The sequence below is a fragment of the Marmota flaviventris genome, chromosome 5, assembly GCF_047511675.1.
Source record: "Marmota flaviventris isolate mMarFla1 chromosome 5, mMarFla1.hap1, whole genome shotgun sequence".
In the NCBI taxonomy this organism is placed as follows: Eukaryota; Metazoa; Chordata; class Mammalia; order Rodentia; family Sciuridae; genus Marmota; species Marmota flaviventris.
In genome coordinates, this window is record NC_092502.1 from 44,464,216 (window position 1) to 44,489,842 (window position 25,627).

A 25,627-nucleotide genomic window follows, 5' to 3' on the forward strand; every position below is an offset into this window, starting at 1 on the left:
AACATTTCCCGTATTTTCATCATAGTTCAGAAAGAGGCATGGAAAATGGTTGCACAGCAGATGGTGAATTAGAAGACCCTGGAACATATTTCCTTTTTGTTTTCTCTCCATAGTATTCTGTAGTGCAAATATTGCCTTCCATGATTGTTTCAGCTTTGTAGTTAGTCTGAAAGGTGACTGTCCCAGCCATCCATAATCTCTAACTCCCAGGTCATTTGCTTCTTCTGATCCTTTCTATGATATTCAGCTGTTGGAGAGGCTTACTGAATACTTGCCTGACTGTAGCTGATATTCTCGAGCCTGCACGTGACTCAGAACTGTGCAATGTGTAGGTATCTATGAGACCATTGCTCCTTTGGGGAAAATAGTAACTCTGTCATTTTGGGGCATTTGTGTTCTGTCGTTGGCATGTATGTTCTCTATACCTGTGTGATTACATTAGGAGGTTCAGGTGACTCTACTTTGAGGTACTTGACATAGATGTCCCCATTTCAGAGACAGAGTAAGAAAGCTGATGGAGAAAAGCCATTTAAGGACAGTATTTCATTCCTCTTTGGAGTCTGTAGTTCTCTTGTTTTACAAGAGATCTTTATTCCCCTGGCCCATTCAGGCAGTTTTCCACCACAAAACAAGCATCTGGTCAGATGTCCACCCCTGGAAATTGGCCACTCCAGGGATAAGCAGTATGCTTCCTGCTAAACTCATATAATTGGGCCTGTTCATGCTCAGAATTTCTCCCTGGGCTGTTTGTATTTAACATCATGTCCCTGGTTTATAAAATTGTTGGAGTGAACATGTTATCCTTCTTGAGGACAGGCAGATGAGGTAAATAGAGCAAATGAGTATCTGTGAAAAGTGTTTTCCAATTTGCCCAGGTGTTCAGCTATAAAAACTTAACCAGTCTGTAACATATAATGGTAGAACAGTCTAGTTGTGTTTTATGCAGTTACCTGAAGAGTCTGCATAGGTTTTCATAGTCTTTCCCTGCTCTTCGATATGATCTTCTTATCTACAATGGAGTCCATACCTGTGCCACCTGTGTTTTCTTATTGATCACTCCTTCATGTAGCATTTCGTGAGCCTTACAAATATTAGTTGTGATGGCAAAGATAGTGATGAGGATAGTGATGAAGGAATATGTTAAAATATCGTCAGAGGATTAATATGGTCTAAGAAGGGAAAGTGAGACAAAGTCTTAATAAACTTCCACTTAATGCTTTTGAGTGGCTGTATCATAGGGACAGAAGACCATCAACGTGACTAACGTAGAAAATTGTTGTTCAGTAGAAAAGAAAATCCTGGGTTTTAAAATTTTTATCCCTTATGGCTATTCTTTGGAAAAGCAATGTAACTAATGTGTATCAAAATAATATGTATCAAGTCCCTTCTGTGAGCAAGCATTATGCTAAGTTCATTGTCTTGTTTCATTTAAGTTGTAATTTTTCCTCACCTAGAGAGTAACAAAGCTAAGCATCAAATTCAGAATTGCAACTTCAGAGACCCTTTTTGTAAGGACTTTTATTGTTAGGGATCATTTTTATCTGGAATATATCAGAAAAGTTGTGCCATTTTCCACTTTAGTTATGACCATAAAATAGAGTAACTACCTCTGGAAAACTCATGTTCAAGCATTTGGTTTTCTTTAATATAGATGAGGGAGGTAATTTCCTCTGAATTTTTCATTTTGTTACCTTCAGTTCCCCACAGTTGATTCAAGGAGACTGTGGTAGAACAATCTTTATCCATAATTAATTGTTCCATAAAATATGTCTTATTTAGTCTTTTTCATCTGTCTCTGGGGGTTGTTCAGAAAGAGCCACAGTGATGGGATAGAAGCCAATGCTCAATTATCCATGAAAGTGAAGTGGAGGATAGGAAAGAATGCTGAGGACTGTAATAAAATCTGAGTGTATCTGAGTACATGCCATAGCTGGGTCGCACTATGGAGTGCCTATCCCAATTCCCTAATTCAGACCTAGTAGCTCTTTCTTTGACATACTTCTCAAGTGTGGTCATGCACCCAGCCAAACTAAATGACCTGGTAGTTCAGGGAAGGATCTCTAATAATATCAAGTGAATTATTCTAGTTGCATGTAGCCAGTAAGTATTCTCTCACATACCACTCAACATCTTTACTATCAGTTGATTGAATCTGTGTGGAGCACAGTATTGAGAGTAATTCTTTAGGCCACAGAAGAGCTGCAGTGAAGAGGACCTGATTGATTAATCATGTCTGCCATGACTACTGGAGGGGGCAGCCCATAACAGACTTGCCACACCTTTTCTGCCATCTTAAATGTGTAATTTATGTCCACTTCTCTGTTCAAGTAAATCACAAATCCTTAAGAAGTTTAAGAAAATGGTTTTAATTGTGTTTTCTATACATACAGATCTACCTATGTCTGAAAGTTTATTTTTATAAATTGTCAAGAATTTTGGGCAGTGATGTGATCTTTTAACATCCAAGGTATGCCAGATGGATTATACCATTTTGCTTTTGTTAAACAGCGCATCTGAAGATTTGATAAGCTCTCAGGCCACAGATCTTCCCCCTTTCCTCCTTGTGGATGCTTTCTTCCTTCATTTTCTTCTATCTTCCTATTTTTTTCCTATGCTTTCTTCCTTCCCACTTGTTTTTTTCTCTTTCCCTTTCTGACTTCCTTCATAATGTCAAAAAAAAGTGAATACCCAGTCACTAAAACCTTAATTTTTTTGTTGTACTGTTGTATATTCAACATTTTTGAATGCATATTCAACATAATTTATATAAACAGCATCAGGGCATCATCTTCAATGCTACGGGGCATTGGCTGCTGTGGAAGAAAAACCAGATTCCCTTTCATGGCCTATAAGGTTCTTAGCAATTTCATCTCTGCCATTATGTTGGCCTTATGTTCATTGACAGCAGCACATGCAGGGTCGCACATATTATTGAAACCATAGTATCCTGTTTGTAAAGGCAAAGCTGTGCCATGATCTGGGTTTGGGGCACCTTCGTACAGGCCATATCTTTATTCTGGAATATATAGCTTTCACCCATCTGCCTTGGACAGTTCAAAGTATACCTCTTCTGACAGGTTTTTCCCAGATGACTGAACATGCTGATATAGTTGTTCTTCTTTATTAGTATCCCATAATCATACTAATTCTAATGCAGTGTATGATAATGATGATGGTGATGCATATGGATAATTTTTTGCTTAGTGCTTTCAGGCTAAGAGTTGTGCTTGGATTATCTTATCATCATACAACAGCTTAATGAAATAGGTATTATGCAGAGAGAACAAAGGGAAATATGGAGAGGGTAAGAGACTTCCTCAAAGTCACACCACTTAAGAGAGAGCTTTTTCAAATGGAATTTTGATTATTGATTTATACAGATTCCCCCCCACCCCTGTCTTGGGAACACTTTGATGTCTTGGACTGTTTCATTTATTTCTGTGTCTCCACTTGGGGCTAGCATTTGATATAGGCTCAAAAAGATTATTCAATTAAATATGATTAAAGTCTTATTTATTAATAGGCTTATCTACTCTTTCTATCTCTTCAAACTTGAGAGTATAGAAATATATAGTAAACTGGTTTTCTTCCTTTGTTTAATTTTCCCTCAGATTTTTGTATATTGTTTGCCAATTTAAGAATCATGTATTCTCAGATCTCACTTTTTTTTTTTTTTGACAGTAGACTTGGTTTTGAATTTAATGTATTCAAAAGAAGCATGCAATTTTAAAATTTTTGCCATCTGAAAAAGTGAGCTAGTACGTATTTCTCTCATTCTCAATCTATGTTTCTATAATATAAGTACTTATGGAATATAAGGATGGGAGAACAAGGCTGTATGTTAGTTCAGGGAATAGTTAGTTAAAATGTCAGTATATTATTCTGACTCTTCTGGAATTCCTTTCTCTAGAATTCCTAGATTCCATTTATTACCACTGGTGTACCAGCAAGGTTGGTGGTTCTTTTTGATAGATAACTCTCCAACAAAAGTATATAGATTTTTTTTCCCTTTCTTTTTTTAGGGTCAGTTCTTCACACCTTTAGGATTCAGTACTTTTATGTGAGGCCATTTTGGTAATAACAGAGTGCTTCCTGAATTTGTCATTTCTTACAGCATTAGGGTTGAAAAATGGAGCCTAATGTATGTTCTAGAGAAAAACCAAACTTCTTTTTGGCTCTTCCAATAGTTTCTTCTTTAATAGAGCACTGAGAGAGATTTTTTGTTTGTTTGTTTAATTTTGAATCCAAATAATACAAATTGATAATATTTATTAAAAATCACCACCATTGGCCTTGACTGACCTGTCTTCCCATGTGGCTTTTCAGAACCAGTCCCAATGCATCTTGGACTTAATTACAGGCATTTCCCATTGCGGTAGACTTGCCACTTCACATCTATTCTGTCGTTTTGAAATCAAGGGAGTAACTTAATATTACAACACAGGGCAGCCACTACATAGTAAAGTAGGATGCTTTAAAAGTGAAACTCTGGAATTAAACAGTAAGCTCTAATTGCACTTTGTTCAACCTTTACTGTCACTGAACTGGGCGTGTGTTTCATAATGCTGCACTCTAATGGCTAATTTTGAGGGCTTAGCTTGGAAGGAAATGTTAAAAACAGCTAAAAAGAAAAAAAAAATCCTTGTGGTTTGTTCTTAGACTTTGGGCCCTGTACCATACACACTTCTGGGAATTGTTCCCAGTTGCCAAGGCTGAGCAGTTGTGCTTGAAGAATCATTCTGCTGATTTCTTGCACAACTTCTCCCCTGGCTTCAGCTCCAACAGAGCCTTTTTGTTGTACATGAGAAAGGAAAGAAGAAAAGCTCAACAGCCTGCAGCCATGAGGGAGACTGTGAGAGGAGACCCCCCCACACACACACACACACTGGCATATCAGAGTGTTCCTTCTCAGAAGCTGTCAAGTTTCTTGCCTGTTAGTAGTGGAGGTTTTTCCTTTCTTCCCCCATATCTAATTTATAAGAGGAGAAAAAGGGTGTTACGGCTAACATTAAGAGAGCCTTTCATTTTCTTCTAAGTCTTAATTACCTCCTCCTGTCCATAGAGATCACTGCCATTAAGAAATTAGTATGTATCCTTCCAGTCCACACGTTTCTATGTTCACTCAGTAAAAAACTGTATTTATGAACAATATATGGCATTTGTATCTCTTCAAAGATGTATAGATGCTATGCTGTACCTACTCTTTTACAACTTGCTTTTTTTTTCCACCAAGCATTAATATTTTGGATGTATAGTTTAGTTCATTTACATTTTTATGGCAGCTGTTATTTTTATACTTATTTCTGACATTATTTTGAGTGCATAAAGCTTTTTTTTTTTTCAACACTACTTCTATCTTTCTCTTTTCCCCCCTTATTTCGGGGGATGTGAAGACTTTTTAAAAATTCATTTAATTCTCTAGCAGTTGAGATGCTATCCTTTTGATGTCCCTCTTTTAGCGACAACTGTTCTATTATAAGCAAATGTGGCTCTTTAACAGTGTTTAAACCTAATCAGAATCTCTCCTGCTTGCATACCTTATGACAACACTTGGAGGTTTTCATTCTGATGTTCCTTCCTACTTCCATCTATATATTGATGTCCAGTACTATTTTGTTTATATTTTGCTTTTAACTTCCTCGAAATTAGTCACCGTGAGTACGTTGATGATATAATTTGCAGTCAGTTTTTATTTAGACTCACTCGCATGTTTCCTTTTCCATCTCCCTCCTTCCTTCTGGTTTTTCTTTATCTCACTGCAGCACTTTCCTTTACAGTCACTTCTGTTTTCTCCGTCCTGTGTGTTGAAAATGTCTTCACCCCTCCATAGTTTACTTCTGTAGACCTCTAGGCTGTGATTTTTTTTTTTTTTTTAGTACTTTGAAGATTTTAATCAATTGTTCCATATCAATTTTTATTTTAACATTCTGGGTAAAAGTATTTCTAAAGTTTAAGCATAGGTATAATAATTCTGCATCTCTCTTGCCTTCAAGAAGAGGATCAGTTAAATCTCACAGTCTAAGGGCAGTACTGTTGTTTGGAACATGAGATTGCATTGTATTGTGATGTGCATTGGTGTCCTTTGGGGTTTGAGGTGTGTGAGACTGACCCCTCATTAAATGAGTTAGGACCCATTCGGGTTCTCAAGACCTGGTGTGTGTGGCGGGAGTGGGTGTCTCTTTTCTCTGTCATTACTTCCTGTGGTAACTGATTTACGAGATGTAATAACTCTCCTCATTCATCAGCTGTTTACTACCCTATTGTTATTTTTTGTTTCTCCTTTGTCCTAGATAACTAGACTGGGCCAGAATATATGGGTCCATGTGATGTCTTCACTAGCACTAAAATTGTTTCTAACTGGCTAAGTATTATGATACATAGAAGTCCACTTATTATAGGTACAGTTCTGAAGCCAGACTAGTTGAGTTCATGTCCCAGCCCTATACTTCAACACTGCATAACCCTAACCAGTTCCTTAACCTCTGAGACTCAATTTTTTCACCTCTCAGATGTGAATACTAATTGTACACACCATCTTAAAAAAATGTGTCTTGTATGGATTTTTATATATATATATATATATATATATATATATATATATATATATATATATGTAGTAAAGCAGTATCTATCACTTTTAACATGTGGCAATTTAAACACATTTTTAAAACAGTTTTCAAAATTTCATCTCAAATACTATGTAGAATGTGAGGTGCGATCCAGTTGAAGTTTAAACGACTTTTCAGGATGAAGAGCTAACTTGGAGGAAGTCTAAACTAGGATGTAGTCTATTTCTGTTTGCACGGGCAAGTTTATTTTAGTATTTGCTTTTACCAGGAAGCAGGAGGTCATCAGAGATTAAGATGTGACATTGTAAAAATCATAACATAAATTAGTGGGTAAGCACTTATTTGCTTTATAAATAGTTGATTTGCCTCCACCTTTTCAGCACAGCCTCATGCCCCCATCAAATGATGTGAATGTTGGAAGACTTGAACTTTAGCTTCAGGTTTTTCAGTAACTCGTATGCTGACCATGACCAAATGACCAAATTCTTTCAATTGCTTGTACTTTAATTAGACTCTTATAAGGGCAAGTGTGCTAATAAATGTGAACTTGCTTTTAGCTAGCTTTTTAAGTACTTAAAATTACTAAAGTGTTGATAATATACTTTAGCTGTGAAGCAATATTACTATAATGCTTCAAATAAAATATACAGTTTTATCATTTAAGATTAAATTTTTGGAATCAAATGAGTTGGTTCTTATTTAATTATGACTTTGAGGCTCACTAGGCTTATTTATGATTTATTCTCCCTCTAGTTCTAAAAATGATTTGAAGATGTTTACCAAAATTTACAGATAATTAAAATAAGCTTATCCATGAAGAATTAGTAATAAAACTGATCAGGGAGGAATTCTGAGTTTTTCATTATCTCTAATCCTGATTTTCATCCATTCCATTAACTACAGTCAGTGATGTTGGTTTCTGTATCCTTCTCTTTTTATTACACCTTTTTCTTTTTTTTAAATTAAGATTGCAATTTTTTTGGAGACCAACCATTGACACAGTTATGAAATGATCTATTATGAAGGAAACTAACATTTGTTGATTACTATCTCTTTCAGTCCTATGAAAGGAACTCTTTCCAGGCCTCCTTAACATGTGATGAAACTTGGACTCAGAAAGTTTAGTTATTTTTCTGGAGTCAGGAGCACATCAAGGCATATAAGAATTAGACCTAGGTCTGCCTGACTCCAGATTCTAAACACAGACTATAAACCATATACCCCAGTGATTTCTGTGGTATCAATTCTCTTGAGACAACCAAAAGGGTAAAACGTGATATTCCATTTTTCTGGGAAAGTTCAAAGTAATTTTAGAGGGAACTTCCATAAATTCCAAAGCAATGTGAGAACAATTATCTAATAATATATCAACATGTATAAAATGCCAACAAAGGGGTTCCATTCAGTTGCAAGAATCTGTGTGAAAGGGGTTAAGACTTCAATTAGGTCTTAATAGCGGCAGAACAGGAATTTGTGGTAACCTTATGTAGCTCTGGATCCCAGTAGATAATTCTTAAGATTTTGATCTGTAGATATAGTTCTTGTATAGGTCAGAGATGGAGAATTTGTTAAACTCATTGTTTGAACAAATTATAAGAATTCTGTAAAAAAAATGGGTACAGTTGAAGCTTCTAGAACTCTTTCCAATAGTGACTTTACTCTATCTGTCCTTTCTTATCAGTGGCCCTTTCTGTCATACCATGGCTAATTTTCCCATTTTCATATTAGAACTTATTTAATTCAATTATCATTTAATTCCATTTATCACATAATGACTCTTGAGGGTCCACAGAGTATTTTCATTCGTGGAGCCACTTTTACTAGGGTTAGCAGAGTGCATGTTGCCTTATAATAAGCGTGTAAAGTTGATATTATTTTTATTTTTTGTAGATAAGTATGCTGAAGTTTAGAGAGATTAGGTATATTGCCCCAAACCATCCAGCTCAAAAATGGTTAAGCTACATATTAAATCCAAGCTTCTCTGGCTCCAATATGTGTGTGTGTTTCCTATGAGTCACACTAACAGATATTTAGAGCAGTTGGTTGATATTTGAAAGACTTGAACCACCCACCCAGAAATAACTGTGCCACTCAATGGTTATTGTACTTTAAATTCCAACATTTGAGATGCATTCATTTTCAATTGTTGACTTAATGAAAACTTAAAATGTTTTAATTAATAAGTTTTCTTTATCTTTCATAGATCTTTACACAGCACTTTAATGTACGCTCAGTCCAACACGAGTGTATTTTCAGCTGCTAAATAACAGAAAATCCAACTGATTTTGGCTTAAACACAGAGTATAAGTCACTGTTGGCTCAGTGGCTTAAGATGTCAGGGTTGAAATTTCTCTGTGTTTCCTTTAACCTTTAACTCATAGTCACAAGATGGCTGCTGTAGATCTGGGCTGGAGGAAGGAGAGAAAGAGGGCAATGCCAGCGACCTGTGTCATTTTTATCCCCCCAAAAAGCAAGGACGTTCTGCTAAGCCCTCCGACAAGCTTTTGCTTATTACTTCAGGTCAAAACTGCATCACATGGCAATATATAGCTGTAAAGGAGTCTGGGAACGTGAATATTTCTGTGATGGAAGTGGGCAGGAAAGAAGGGTTGGAACGTATTGGATTTGGGTTAGCCTCTTAATAGTATTGCCCACAGTAGAAGATATGTGTTCATTTCATCATTATGACTACTTTCAGAGACAGCAAATAACATTGTCTGCAGTTTACAGAGGATGGAGATAATGTCTGCAAAGTTTTAATGGGTCATGTAAGAAGTTTGTAGTTTATATAGAATCTGAGCCTTGGTTTTCTCCATTCAAGTTTGGTTGTTTTTTTTTAAAAAAAAATGCTTTTATTAGTGCATTATGGTTATCCATAATAATGGAGTTCATTTTGACATAATCATACATGCGTGGAATTTAATGTACTCCATTTCAGTCCCCAGGGTTTCCTCTTTCCCTCTCCTCCTCCCCCTCTGTATTCTTCTTCCTCTATTCTGTTGGTCTTCTGTCTATTTATTTATTGGTGGTTTATATACATAAAGGTAGAATTCACTATGGCATATTCATACATGTACATAGCATAATTTTGTCAAATTCATTCTGCCTTTGTCATTCACTCTCCTTTTTTCTGTCCTTATTTCCTCGCCCTCAGTCTTTTTCTTCTGCTCCACTGAGCTTCCTTCCATATTCCTGAGATCCAACCCCCACATTTTTTCCCCTCTAGTCAAATAAGTTTTTTTCTCTGTACTTTTCTCCCAGAGAGAAGTTGGCATTGTAGCCATTTATACTTCATTGTACTTTCTTTCTCCTTGAATGTGGAAAAATTTCAGGGCAGCATGAAAGTGACAATAGAGAGAAAGGCTACAGAAGGAGTGAGAAACCTCCAGTTTGCTAATTTCTCTGTGTTTTGCTCAGGACTAATGAATTCTGAATATAGCTTTTGTAGATTTAGTCCTCCCACCTTAGGAAGTTCTGGGCTAAGGGTCTTGGAGGGAATCTCAGCAATATCATTGGAAAGTCTTCTCTCCTTGTCTGTTTTTTCTTTTGACCTTGTCTGTGACTGCTAATTATGATCTAACTTCCTTGTTGGCTAAGTCTTGGCAATGCCTTAATGAGAAAAAAAAAAAAAAAAAAAAAAAAAAACACTTATATTTAGTTTGTCTCTGTAGTGGGGTTTTCATCCCATTTCATCCAAAAGCTAATTTCTAAGGAAGAGGGCTTGTTTTGGATGAACACATTACTGTGCATTTTTTGTTTTAGGTCATTATCCCCAAAATGCCTTAAAACTCACCTTGGAAGTTCATAGCAATGAATTACATGAAGATTGCAAACAGCCAGTGTAGAAGGTGAGCTAGGCACATGGAATATTCCATGATATATCCTTCTCTGACCCTTCCTCTAGAGCATTCCTCCTTCTGTGGCACTTTTCATTTAAATATGCCACACATTTAAATAAAAATGTTTCTTTTACATTGCTCTTCCTCATTCAAATGCTGAGAGACTCTTTTAATCTCCCTGTCCACAGAAGTTTACAGATAGACGCATTCAGTGAGTAAATAAGAATGCAAGAACTTGGCTTTATTGAATATTTGGTTTAAAAGTTAACTAAGAAATTTTATTTATTTATTTTTGTTCATACTATTAAAACAGTTATGTAACACAGTGGTTCATGGTTTTGCCTTGGTAAGCAGAATATTTGTAGCTATAAATTGGATATGTGTGTTTGGTTCTGCATATTGTCCTTCATAACATCAGTTATTACCTGTTAGTTCTGCAGTTTTGCACATGAAGACTGTTTGTTAAGAATTATTTGTCTAAAGACTTTATTGTCATTCTTCCTTCCTCTCTTTTTAAATAATGTTTCCTAGTTATTATTATTAATGAAGTTTATTTGTTTACACAATTCCAAAAAAAGTATTAAACATTATTTAATTAACAGCCTCCCTTCCATTTCTGGTCCCCAGTTCCTCAGTTCACCTCCCCTAAATGGCTCTTATTATTAATTTCTGGAGGTTTCTTTCAGAGGTGTATTTCATGCACATAAAAAACAAATATACACTTCCCCTTTAACAGAACTGTAGAAATAGTAGCATATACATTGCTTTTTTTTTTTAAACTCAGTACATACTAGGCTGCTCTATTTAATATAAAAGTTTCCTCATATTTTTTTTTGGTTCCATACTATTCCATTTGGTGAACATCTATGATATCTTTAACCCATTTCCCTATTATTCAGATTATTTCTAGTCTTTGGCTAATTATGAAAGCAAAGCTACAACAAGTAATCATATACCTCTACCATTTGTCACACATGCAATTATATAGATATAAAAAAAAATTCATTCTAAGGAAATAGTATTGCGGAGTCTTTGCAAAGAGGATGTGCATTTATAACCTGATAAACTGTTCTCCTTGGGGGTTGGCCTGATTTACACTTCCACCTGCAAAACATGCGAATGTTATTCCTTCACTTTTCCAATAGCATAGCATGTTATAACACTTTCAGGCTTATGTCAATCTAAGTTAAAAAAAAAAACAACAACTGGTGTCTCATTTTCCTTTTATGACTGAGTTTAGGCATTTATAAAATAGATTTAATAACCATTTTTTTAAAAAATATTTTTAGTTGTGGATGGACACAGCACCTTATTTATTTATTTTTATGTGGTGTTGAGGATTGAACTTGGTCCTCACAAGTGTGAGGCAAGTGCTCTACCACTGAGCTACAGCCCAGCCCCAAGAACCATTTTTACTTCCTTTCCATGACCTGATATTTGTATCATTCATTCACTTTCCTATTGTACTGCTTATATTTTAAGAATACATAGGAACTTTTTCTATTAGGTAAATTATCCTTTGTGACAGGAGTTGTGAACATTTTCCCCATGGTTTGGTTTTAGTCTTTTTATTCTCTTTAGTGTGTCTATGGCCAGGTACAGAAACTAAAGTTTAATGGGGTCAAATGTATCAGTGTTTCTTTTAAAGCCCTGAGGTTTGCATCAAAGTTAAAAGTCCTTCATTTCTCCGAGGTTACAGAGTAATCCTTACACAGATACTTTTAATAGTTTAATAAGTTCATCATCATATCTAGCACTTGGAATTTCTCTTGGTATATTAGGTCTGAGGCCTGAGTTCAACTTTGCTTTTCTTGACATTGCTCATTAGTTTTCTGCAAATCGTTTTCCAGTGAACTATTTTCCCACTAATAGTTTACCTTAAAACATTATGAAACTCCCAGCATATCGGTGTATTTTGGACTTCTGTTTTGTTCCATTTAAGTTGTTTTATGTGCTAGTACCACATGGCTTTAATTATTAATCCGTTTCAAAAATCGATCACAGCTGCTTTTCCCTGGTTACTCTTCCTTTTCAAAAATTTCCTAGTCTACTTATATGTAAGTTTTAAAACAGATACGTGGCTTAAATGCTTTATTTGGTGTATATTTTTTAAGTCCTAGTATTTTTACTGAGCCGTGCCCTGAATAATTTTCTAGAAAGGAAACCCAGGATGTGTAAGACCCTGTCCCAGATCCCAAGAGCTTGCAGAGTCACTGAGAAGGAGGCACAGATGCAAGACAGGTGGGACTTCTGCCTCTGAACTCCTCACTTCCTACAGGTGATCTGACTGTGTCCCTCCCACAAAACTGTGGGCCTTCTTTCTCTGAGGAGTCTTATTCCCAATTAATCTTAGACAGTGATCTTCAAATATATCATGTTTGGGGTTATTTAGCAAATGTAAAACAGTGATATTAGAAAGCTGAAGCTTGTGTTGAGATATATTTTGAGGGCATATTCTGCGTTAGGCCTGCAAGTGTCTTAAGACCTCCTGTGAAGACCCAAATCCAACGTGGTAGAGTTAAAAAGTAGGTTGAACTATCACGCTTTTGCCATCAAGTCTTCTGTTAAGAACATCAGAATAAAAAATGAACGTGGATCTGTTTTAATATCAGTTCTTCTGATTACTTTAAATCTCCTGCAAACAAACTTAAAAGAGACCATACATATTGCAGAGATTATATGGAATGTAGTAGGATATTTCCACAGTTGGTTGTTTTTTGTTTTTTTTTTTTTTTTCCTTGAAACTCCAGTTTATTCAAAGGAGTCACCCAGCCCTAAGAAGCTAAGAAGGAGCAGAAGAACAGAATTAATCCTGTCCTTCAGGTTGATCCATAATTGAGAAGTGTCCATGCTAGGGCATTGCAGTCTCACCAGTTAACAAAAGTCCCCAGAAACATTTCATGCAACAGGTCCTGACAGACATGCTCTTTTGCAAACTGGGGCCTGCATTTGCCTAATCCAGTAGACTGGGCAGATACTTATCAAAGGACTCCCTAAAGGCTGCAGGAAATAGGCCTGTTTCCTGGTGTGTGCAGTGGGAGGGAGGCCTCTCCACCCCCACCAAAGCCTGAGGACCCCAAGCTGACTATTCCCCTTTTGTCCTCTGGTAGCCTCCACTTAATTTGTAAAAGTAGAAGGAGATTGAAGAATAATGTTCCAAAGCAATAGAGGCATGTGAATTTTACTTTTATTCTAGGTGCCAGGTCCTCATTCTGTGCCAGGTTCTATCCTCTCATTTTGTCTTCACAATCACTCCCCAGGGTTGCTGTCACTCTCCTGATGTTGCAGATGAGGAAACTTAAGAGAAGCCAGGAGGTCCAACAAATATTCAAGCTCCTCTAGTAAGTAGGTAGCACAGCAAGGATTAAAAAAAAAAAAAAAAAAAAGTCATGCCAGGCATCCCATCCTGTGGTCTTTCCACTACAATATTGGCAAGCATGGTAGAACCCAAGGAGCACTTTGACCTCCCCCATTTGATGCTCCAGTCCTTCCACAGTTTCTCCTTCCTCCAGCATCAACAATTACAAAATCTCTGTATTATATGCACAAATGATTGCTATTATACAGGAAATGTGGATACTGTTCTATTGTCGTTGCTGATTTTTAACATTTAACATTGATTGAGTTGTTGAAGATGGATGTTTAGAATGTTTTCATCTTCTACCTAGGATATGAATACATTAATACATCTTGGAACCTGGAATATACTCTTATCCAGTGTGTAATTGACAGCTGGCACACTTGACTTCCAAGATAATGCTTTCTTTTCTTCCTGCTTCATAGACTGCTACATTTCAGATCCTCTTAGATCTGACCTTCCAACTGTTCTCCATGTTTGGGATTCCACAGGACTTGGCCTTGAGTATCACTCTCTCCTATTCAATTTTTCCTTTGATCCCATAAAGTTACTTAAATACTGTTGCCTCCCAGATTTATTCCAGTGCTCCAGACTTCTCACTGGGACTTGTACATCTTACTGCCTACTTGGCATCTATACTCAGATTCCAGTGGCCAAATAGAGCCTTTCATTACATACTTTCCTCCCTGTCCCCAGGGCCCAGGAAAGGTTCTCAGGAATTGACACCACCGTCTACTCTGTTTTTCAGGGTAGAAACTCAGTGCTGTTGAGTCTTTGTCTTTTACTGCTCTTGCATTCAGCCTGTCAGCAAATTCTAGCAAGATTGCCAAGGCATATGACCAGTGCAGCCCCTCTGTTCATTTCTATGACAACCCCTCACCCAGGTCACAGGGACACTGCCACCAAATTCAGTAGAACTTTCTAACTTATATTCTTTCTTTCATACTTGCCTCTTTCTGCTCTGCTTACCTCATAACAGTGAGGACAAGCTCTTTAATCAGTAAATCAGAACACATCCCTCATTCTTCTCCTTAATACCCTTCTGTGGCTCCTGCTGTACTTGGAATGAAATCCAGTCTTGATGCCATAGCTAACAAGGTCCTACACATCTGGCTCTAATTGTATCTTCAAATTACTCCTCTTTCTTCCTGCCCCTCTATCACTCTAGTTCATGGTGTCCGTTTACTTCTTGAGCATGCCAAGCTTTGGCAAAGCTCGGGCCTTACACATGCTGCTTTCCCTGCCTGCAAAATTCTTCCTCTCTTTATGTGAATAGCTTTTCCTTATCCAGGACTCATCCTTGGTGGTACTCTTTTAGAAATCTTCCCTGATCACCACATCTGCTCTCATCTCTAATTTATTGTTTTTTATTTCATTTTGTTTGTTTCCTTCATAGCAACATCCCAAAACGTAATTATTTTATCAAATTCCTTCACGTCGGCTTTCTTTCCTACTGAAAATCAGTGACAATGGACAGAACTCATTGATATAAGTCCCATTTTATGGCTAGTAAATATCGCAGCATTGGTATATAGTATTTAGTACTCTGGATATTTGTTAAACAATCGAATATACAAATAAGCAATGTTGAGGATGGGAATTATATGATGAGTAGAAGAAACTTTCTTCCTCATCTTAACATTTAAAGGTTCATGAGAAGACCAAAACCAAAAATGAAGTCATTTCAGGTGTTAATATTCCTGGTAAAAAGAAAGTATGAAATAAAACATTTTTTTTATCTGGGGAAACTACCGAAGAAGAACGTTATTTTGACTTTCTGTATAATTACAAAATTATGCTGCTGCCACAGCTTATTATTTGGTAGAATGTATTTGCCATGGATTTTTAAAATGTTGCAGATTTCACTTGCATCATGCTTTAGTAGTCTCATCTTCATGAGCATATTTAATCAACATTAGGACCTATCCAGAGATTAGGAGAGCCAGTATTAAGTTTGAAATATCAAGACTATTCCTGTAACAAGCATTTGTTATACTCTGTTAGGTAAATGTGGTTCCCATCCTCAAGGAACCTCAGAGGCAATTAGGGGTAAAAATATTTAAAGAATTCGTATTGTCCTCTGTGATAGCATCAGTAAGGGTCACTTATAGCAATCCTACTGGAACAAAGGGGTGACCTCAGTTTTGGATGGGGCATGCATGCGCACACACATGTATACATACAAACATTTTTTTTTTCTTTAAAGTCTGGTCATGAAGGAATAAGAATTTGCTAGATGGAGACTCTTCTGCAGGCCATAGGACAGAATATATAAGACAAAGAAGCAGGATTAGGTTGGTGTGTTCTGGAATCCGCAGCCATAAGGAGATGTGGGCAGAGTAATAGGCAGTGAAGTGTGAGAGATAGGTAAACCCAGACTGCAGAAAGCTGTGTCTGCTGTGGAAGGTAGGTTAGACTCTACCCATCAGGCGGTGGAGAGATTTTTGGATGGTTTTGATCATGACAGTAATGGCATTATATAATAATATAATTTACATTTTAAAGAGGTCTTAAGATGATGGAAGATGAGAGGGATAAGCTAGCCCAGTTAGGTGTGGAGTCAGAGAAGAGTTGGCAGTGGACCCAGTAGAGCCGTGACACTAAAATTGGGGAGGAGACTGAGAACCTCAAGCTTGTAGCAGATAGAAAACCTAACATATCACAGAAACCAAGGGAAGAGAGGTTTTCCAGGAAGAAAGGAACGACAAGTCAGGTGAGATAAAAATTAGGACAGGAGGGCTGGATTTCATAATGAAGGTATATTCAGTGATCTTCGCAGGACTAGTATTAATGGGCTGCTGGTGGCAAAATCCACCTCCAAGGTATTCGTGGATGAAGGAGAAATGAGGAAACAACACAGGCGAGGGCAGACAGAGCCAGCCATAGTTCTCAACTGGTTTTGTTGTTTTTGTTTAGTACATGGTAGCAGTTTGGCCTTGTGTGTGTACTTTGTTGATCTAGAGGAGGCCCAGAAAAGAGGCTCTCAATACAGGGAAACTGGATTTGGATATAGTATGACTTTAGATGTGTGGAGAAAGGGAAATACAGAGGAAAAAGTGCAGATGTAGGCAAGTTTATGGCTAACGTATGAGATACAGGGTATTTCCTGTGATGTTGGGGGTAGAGAAGTATGTGCTGGAAGGGGACAACAGAAGTAGCTCTTGGGGCGAATATTATGGGGACAGGAAATGATCACAGAATGACTTTGATGGTTCAGCTGAGCTGGAAGGCGTGGTGTGAAGTCCCAGTCCACCAGTAGCCTGGACATCAGTTTTCAGGTTGAGAGTTACCTGGGCAGGCCCACCTAAAGATGAAGGGTGGAGCTGCTGAGGATGGCCATGAGATTAGGGATGAAGCCATGTGACTCACTAGAAGAAATAGCCTGGTTAGAGAAGTGAACAGAGGGTGGGTGTAAAGATTCCTGAGAAAAGAGACGGTCAGGGTAGGGGAGCAGGTCCCTTACGTGTGGCAGAGGGAGGGAAATCCTGGGAAGGTAGGAGACTACTTATTAAAAAGCCTGTCAGAAGTATACATGTAAGTGGACGCTTCCTTCCCACTTACCCTGAAGGTGTGCATCCTGCATTTACACTGCACCTGCCCAGGAGGGCATGGGGAAAGCCTCTCTTGAAATCAGAACCTGCTGTACAGCTTTTGATAATTTGCAATTTTGGTAATTCTTAGCCCTTTCGGAGGTGCCCTTTACAAATTGCTAAGTCACTCAGAGTCAAGTTTGGTGGAAAAAGCAGACAATCAAAATTCTGGTATGTTTTGATAAGAGAGTGTGCTTTTTTCCAACTCCTTGAGGTGCTAGAAGGAAGTGGCAGTTTTTGTTCTCAAATTCCTATTTTTTGCAAAGTTAACAAGGAGGTAGTGACCAGTTTGAATGATAGCAGGGGAAGTACCTATCAACTACAGAATCATTAAGCCAGAGTGGAGATTTGTCAACATCTAAATGGGAGGAAATTATTTTCCTAACTCTAGAATAGCAATGCACACAGAATACAACCATATGGAAAACCTGCCCCTCCAACCTCTTTGCAACTCACTCACCTGAGAATTCGCTGTTCACATTTGAATCATTTTCATCTCCTGCTTCCCACTTGAGTTGGCTACTTAGCAGAAGTCAGAGAACATGGCGTCTTTCTCAGTGGGGGAGCACAATTGGCATTCTGGGCAGACAGATCTTCCTATGATGGGATTCCAGCACTGCCGCATGGTTGGCACCTGTGGCTTCCTGGCTGTAAATGCCACTAGCCCCCAAAGTCACTGTGGCAGCCAGAAAAGCCACTACACACTTCCAAATCCTCTGGTTATTTATGGACTGCCAGGGCCTGACTGTTTATAGACAGCCAGGGAAGAGAGAGACATTCTTTTCTGTTTTTTTTTTTTTTTTTTTTGCTTTCTCTTTCTCTCCCATACCCGTGATGTATGTGTATGTGTGTGTGTGTGTGTGTGTGTGTGTGTGTGTGTGCATGCGCACATGCGGGTTTTTTTTGGTTTATTTTTTTTAATTGTACTGTGAAAAATGACAAACAGGTAAAAATAAACTTTATTAAAGAAAGATTGAAAAATTAATAATGTAAGGCAAAGCAATGGAGAATAGAAGAAAAGATAGAAAATGAAATAGTAGTGAGGAAGCGGGAAGAAATGTTTCTACTGCATGTAACTGTGATCTCTTGTGATTTCCTCTGAAACCAAGAATAAGATTTCCTATAAGAATGTTCACGCATTGTTGCATTATAGGGTATACCTGATTGCAGCAGCACCCTAGAGTTCACCCTAAATAGAATTATGTAAGGGTTTCAGTCCAGTCTCTTAAAGAGAAGAACAGCTGGTTCTAAGGCAAGTCCACTTTGACTTTATCTGAGGGGGTGTCATTACTGATAGGCCCAAGCCCCTTATTTTAAAATGATGTTACTTATATGATTGTGTAGGAACATGGACTCCAAAATATGTTTTGCTCTAGGGTAGCAAGTTTTTTTAATTTTTATAAAATGAAGTTCCCCTTTGGGACCAGTGCCCTTTGCTAAAAATAATGTATCTGGCTAGCATTTGAAAGCTGTAACCCTTAGCCCGCCACAATCTCTAAGAGTCATCTGTTATGCCTTGTTAAGTAAGATCTGCACTAACACTTGTGGACCATTCATGCCATACTGAAGCTGATTTTCTACTTTATTTTTTCAGTTATTCATGGTGGACAATGGAGCAGATGACTGGAGAATAGCCATGACTTATGAGCGTATTTTCTTCATCTGCTTGGAAATACTGGTGTGTGCTATTCATCCCATACCTGGGAATTATACGTTCACATGGACGGCCCGGCTTGCCTTCTCCTATGCCCCATCCACAACCACCGCTGATGTGGATATTATTTTATCTATACCAATGTTCTTAAGACTCTATCTGATTGCCAGAGTCATGCTTTTACATAGCAAACTTTTCACTGATGCCTCCTCTAGAAGCATTGGAGCACTTAATAAGATAAACTTCAATACGCGTTTTGTTATGAAGACTTTAATGACTATTTGCCCAGGAACTGTGCTCTTGGTTTTTAGTATCTCATTATGGATAATTGCCGCATGGACTGTCCGAGCTTGTGAAAGGTAAGCTTGTTTCTTTTCCTGAAAACATAATTTGCCCTATGGTGTCTTCAAAACTGGGAGAAAGAAAAGTATTAGACTATGTGCCTTAACTCTTGGATTCTGTCACCCACTCTTTTCAAATGACTGTGACAAAGCTTTCCCAGAGATTCTGGAATAGAACAAATGCCTTCATGATCATGTATTTTTCTTTCTAATTCAATCAGTTTACAACAAAGGATTGGTTTCCTAATCTGTATCAAAAGAATTGTCCTAGAGATTCTATTGGAAATATTGGCTTATTGAGTCATTCCTGGGCCTGATTGATTATAATCATTGATTGTTGTGGAGACAGAAATCCAGCGGAAAAGTGCTGTTGTGTCTGAACTTTAGAGAATATATTAGTGTGGCATGTTGATTTGAGTTCCCTATTTATAATAGTATTGACATGATTATCAGGCAAGGAACTTAGGAGTGTACCCATTAGTCTTTACTGAATGTTCAAGAACTAGTATAAAGAGGCAGTGCATGTTTGTTTTCCTTTCTAAAGAGCTCTGGTGATCTGCAGCTGGACACACGTCAGATTTCATGAGCACCTTTAGGAGTCTCAATCAGTTATAGTGTCAATAATGTTCACTTTACCATTTAACAAGCAAAATAGATTTATGAATGAGCTTTATGATGACATAAACAAGGAAGAACTATATCATAATGGAGTGGATGCACCCTTTTATGATCTTCGTTAAGAACATTCAAGTTGAAATTGGCATTAGAGCAATAGGAATGGTTTAGAAGTTTCTAGGACTGTTGGATGTTCAGATGTTGGTCATTGTAGAAAATAGAGTTTTGTTAAAATTTGGTTTTTGAAAATCAAAATTATATACTTACATGGTTTAAGAAAGGAAAAAAAATCTACATGAGAATTACCACAAAAATGAAATGGCAAACCCACACTACCCTTTACCCCATTCCTGCTTTTTGAAAGCAATCACTTTAAATTTTTTAATCATTCCTTTGATGACTGCTTTTTATATTTCTAAGTAAAATTGATAATACTGCTACATTCAGATTTTTCTGTTTTAGAGCAACCTATTGGCTTCCTATTACAGAAGTTGGGGTTTTGGTTTTCTTTCCCTTACACATGCACACCTTTTTTATAACTGTGTCACCCCCAAATAATTTTACATCCTCCCAATAAATATAAACCCCAAGAATCCGGAGCCCATGCTTGCATTTACACTGTTACAACTGTGTAACCTGAAGTTGAAGCTGAACATTGCAGTATAATTTTTCTTCCTGCACATCTTTTTATTTTCTCTGCAATCAATAATCATCTCATTTTTATTTGCTTGGTCTTATTTTTTAATTTGCTGAGTTTTATTTATACTTAACACTAAAAAAAGTCTCTAAATTCTCCTATATTATGTCTTATTTTTCTCCACTCAAACATATTAAGCAATCTATGATTTATCTGGAGGAAATACATGATCCTTGGGCTCTCCTGGCCTGCTTCTCCATCATGTTGGAGGTTTCTTCACCTTCTCTGTATATTGAGTAATCTCTTTCTTGAATGAAGTTTCTGCCTTTCTTCGTTTACTTCTTTATTTTGGCAGATTCATTTTCTGGTGGTTTCTAAGAAAAGGTATTGTGCGTGAAAGACATTAAGACTTTGATGATATGGCAATCTTTATTCTTTTCTCATGCTTAATTTATAATCTAGCTGATTATAAAATTTTAGGTAGGGAATTATTTTCCTTCAAAATATTGAAGTTGACAAAGTCCAGCAGTCTAATACCATGCTCATTTTTTATCTTTCATTCTTTTTTTTTTTTTTTCCTGGAATCCTTAAGGACTGATATTCGAAAACTTAGAGCACATTTAGATACATTCTAAAAGGATGTATCTTAATGTGAATCTGTTTTAATCCATGGTACTGGGAACCTAGTAGTCCTGTTCAGTCTTAGAATTTATGTTCTTTACTTCTTAGAATTTTAAAAAAAATACTTAATGTTTCTGACATTTTTGTGTGCAGATAGCAACCTTCCTATATTAGTTCTCAAACTTTCTTATTTTCTTCTCTGTCATTTTCTAGCTCTGTTTTTTTTCTTTTTATATTGGAAGATAACCTCAAGTTTATCTTTTAAACCTTGGGCTTGGATTTTATTTATTCTGTACTACATTATTAATTTCTAATGTATAATTTTTGAACCCTGGATGCTAATTTATTTTAGATAACATCATGCTTTTCTTTGGTAGCTAGTACTACTTTAGGTCTCTGGAGACATCATTGATACTTATTGAAACTGTTTCTCTTTGTATATGTTATTGTTTCCCCAAAGATGCATTTTTCTCTTTGTTTGGCTTCTGCTTTAGAAGCTTTCCTTAAATGTTTAGAAACTTGTTCACCCTCTTCAATGAGCCATTCCATAGCTGATTAGAAGCTCTCTGGGTATATCTAGAACTTGCTAATTGTGGGCCTCACTAAGGGGTGATTTGCATGGTAGGCATACAGCACCAATTTTGGTAGTTTTCCATATTTTTTGTTGTCTCTGAAAATTTAACCAGCCCAGTGGAATTCTTTGCTGTTACTGCCATGAAGGCAAAAGCCTAGGTGTCAACTTTCTGGAATTTGAAAAACAGGGTGGGGTGGGGGGGAGAGGTCTCAATAGTTAACTTGCAAACATTTACTTACTTTCCTGGTTCCAGTGCAGTAGCTCTTTTCTCCCCAATGTTTGATACCCTGCAGCCAGTCCACAGTTTTGTTTTTCCTCTCCAAATAGTAAATACACACTTCTTCCAGGTTGGCAAAGAACAGTTGGTATTCGCCCTGAGCAGAAGGAATGCAGGTGTCTGGCTTCTGTGCAGTCTCTGAACCTGTCCTCCCATGTTATCCCCCCTGCAGGGGAACTGGTGCCAACAGGCTGGAGTCATGGGTGAGGGGTTGGCTCTCAGCACCCGTGTGATCACTTTTTGATTTTTCAACATTGCTGCTCTAAAATTCTATTTTCTCTAGTCAGGTAAGTCAGTGAATAATTGGCTTTCTGGCTTCTTTTACTACTGTCTTATTCATTCTTGTCATCTTTATGGATTTATACTTTTTTGTTTGTTAAAAAAAAGTTCATAGTCATTTTAAGGGGGTTAAGGGAAGGATCAAAGACCAACATGTCTGTTGAGTCCACCTGCTAGTGCCAAGAATTGTTCATTGACTAGTTTTTAATTTTGGAGTGGAGTACTGGGGATTGAACTCAGGGGCACTTGACCACTGAGCCACATCCTCAGCCCTATTCTGTATTTTATCTAGAGACAGGGTCTCACTGAGTTGCTTATAACACCTCCCCTTTGCTGAGGCTGGCTTTGAACTCACAATCCTTCTGCCTCAGCCTCTGGAGCCACTAGAATTATGTAGATGTGTGCCATTGCGACCAGTTTAGTGACTAGTTTTTAATATCATGTATGTGAACCTGTTTTAGAACTTTTCTACATAAATATGGCATTTGAGAGATTAAAGTTTTCTTTTTAAAGAAAGGTAGACTCCTTATGGTAATGCTTTGTTTCCTAGCAATCATGATATTTACAGGTCTATGATATTTTCTGGAGCAGCTGTACCCAAAAGTTGAATAAAATGTATCTAAAAGAAGAATAAATATGGAAAACCTTAGTTGACATATTTATTTTGCAGAGATTTGCCTAAATTAAAATATATACATAGCAGTATAACATACCCAGTATACATGCATAGATTGTTAAATTATAAAGCATAATTTAACAATCTATGCATGTATAAGGGTGATCACTAGTGTATCTACTCCCAAGGGCCAATAAAAATAGACTCAGAATTATGCACATGCTATACATTTCTTTTTAAAATGTCTCATCTTAGTTGGTTTAACCCATGGTCACTGAAAACAGAAAGTCTTAATTCAAGCTTTGCCAACTTTTTGTAGCCCAGAGGATGTTTTTAACATGCTTGGTTTTTTTGAGAATGGCCATTCCTGTTTTCCTATAAAGAGGCAATAAAAAGTGAAAATTGTCCATTTCATGTGAAGATTGAGAGACTGTAGCCAACAGTAACATAGGAAAGAAATCAACAAGTCCCTGATGGAGTGAGGAAAGGACAGAGGCTGGAGATTTAGTTTCAGTTTTGCAGTTTCAGGGCTGTGTAACCTCAGACCCACTATTTCACTTCTTCTTGCCTTAGTTTCTTCATTCACAAACCAAATAGCTGCATAAGCTTTCCTCTTTCAAAGATAATCTTTGATGATTACACAAATGTGTCAAAGAAAAAAAAAAAACATTACTCAGTCCTGTGATAGCATAAGATTTTCTATATTTGATTTTTTCATTAAAGTCCACATTCTGCTGCACCCAATCCCCATACTGTGGTTTTAAAATGTAAAGATGTTTTTTAAAAAATGTCTTTTCACAGAGTTTTAGTTTTGAACATGATGTCACCAGCCTCTTACACTTCCGCGAATATCTATTTTCTGACCAGTCTTCCTTCCTTTCTTGCACACTCTCCTCTCTCCCTCCCTCCCTTTCCTTCCCTTCTTCCATCAGTCTTTCTTTTTGTATCTGTGAAGTTCACAATATGAGGGCTGGGGATATAGCTCAGTTGGTAGAGTGCTTGCCTTTCATTTACAAAGCACTGGGTTCAATACCCAGCACCATCCTCCCCGCAAAAAGAATAGGGTTTGAAGTTCACAATATGATACATAACTTTCCCTATTATTTTGTTGGAGATTTTGGTCTTTGGATTCAAATGGACCCGTTTCGTCTTTGTTCCATCTCAGCATCCTCTCCATGTTATAGGAGGGAGATGTATACGTGATAGAAATTCTTTTTAGTTAATTAGAATAATTCAAAGAATATTTTAAGCTTGAAAAAGAGGCAGATAGCTTTCTGGAGAAGTTTGTGTTCCAAATCTCTCCCCGTCCTTCTACCAAGCATAAAACTCTAGAGGTTTCTTGGAAATGTTTTCTACTAATAGGGGAGACATCCTTTTAGGATGCAGCTGTTCTTTGTGGTAGTTTTTCACATCATGTATCTCTGATTTATTTACCTGTGATTGATTGATTCATCAATTAATTGATTTTTGGTGAATAATAGAAAGAAGCAGAGTAGCAGAAATCTTACATTCTTTTTGTGGCCTCCATTCTTTATGACTGCCCAACCAGATCACAGTGATCCATAGGACCACACACTTTCTGGTTCTGATCAGCTTTGTGATAAGGTGGACCTCGGGCCTAGGAAGAAGATTCCCCTCTGTCCAATAAGTGTGGCCCTGTTCTGATATGTGCTCTTATGATCACAGGGCCCAGACCAAGGCATTCAATCAGTTTGTATTGGGAGAAACTATGAATACCTATGTTTCTGAAGAAACCTGAATCCCAGAGCTTAGGGTTCTGAAAACTGGAATTATCTGATTCTCGCCCACACCTTTTGTGACTTCCCTGGTTTTGTGAAGGTGGCCAAGCAACTATCAATCCAGTGTGTTTCAGTGGAAGCTGTTTAAGGGAGTTAGTGACTTTTTTGCAGGAGGCAGGACTGCATGTTGTGGGCCTGGACTGTGTAACACAAAGGGTTATCTTTCTTTTTTGCCTGAAGTATTCTAAGAACATTAATATGTGAATGTACATTAGGAATTTCCAAGTGATGAAAGTGATATTTGGCTGTATATCAGTACTGAAGTTTCAGAAAGAGAACAGAATTGAAACTTTCTGCAGTTTGAGAATTAAAAAAAAAGAAAGATTTCTGTGTTCCATATCTTCTTTTCCTTTATGCCACAAGGTTTGTAATGTAGGGGAGGGGTGGAATCAAGATGGGGAAGGGGGCCAAGTTGAGATATGAATTTTGGTGGCAAGGTTTCCAAATGGAAAAGAGACACTTTGAGACTCTAATGAAATGGAGATGTCCCTTGGAAAGATTCATTTACTTAAAGCATTAGTGGTCAACTGATTGTTTTTATTTATTCCATTGTTTTATCTCTAAAGACAATTAAATATGCATTAACTAGTATAGTATGCATTAGTTGAGAGGGAAGTTTTTTTGGAAAATAACTTTCAATGGATTTGTTTTGAATAGTTTCTACTAATCCAAACTGCATATTTTAGATGGGTTAAGAATAAATTTTATTACTAAAATATTGTAGATGAAAATAAATGTGATTTTTTAAATTACCAAAGATAACCTGAGGTTTAGAGACTTCAATTTCAGTTGTATTTAGAATCTATTATTTAGTGTCTTAAAAGTATGTTTCATTTCTACTAGCAATCCGATTTAGAT

General features: G+C 37.1%; 1 protein-coding gene across 2 annotated transcripts in view; it reads left to right on the forward strand.

The window, feature by feature from the left end:
* Kcnn2 (potassium calcium-activated channel subfamily N member 2) overlaps positions 1 to 25,627 on the forward strand; it is a 136,525-nt gene that overhangs the window by 20,375 nt on the left and 90,523 nt on the right. For both annotated transcript variants that reach the window (XM_027941060.2, XM_027941061.2), the window contains one exon: positions 18,951 to 19,369. In XM_027941060.2, the coding sequence (XP_027796861.2) occupies positions 18,951 to 19,369 (419 nt within the window). The remainder of the gene's footprint in view (positions 1 to 18,950; positions 19,370 to 25,627) is intronic.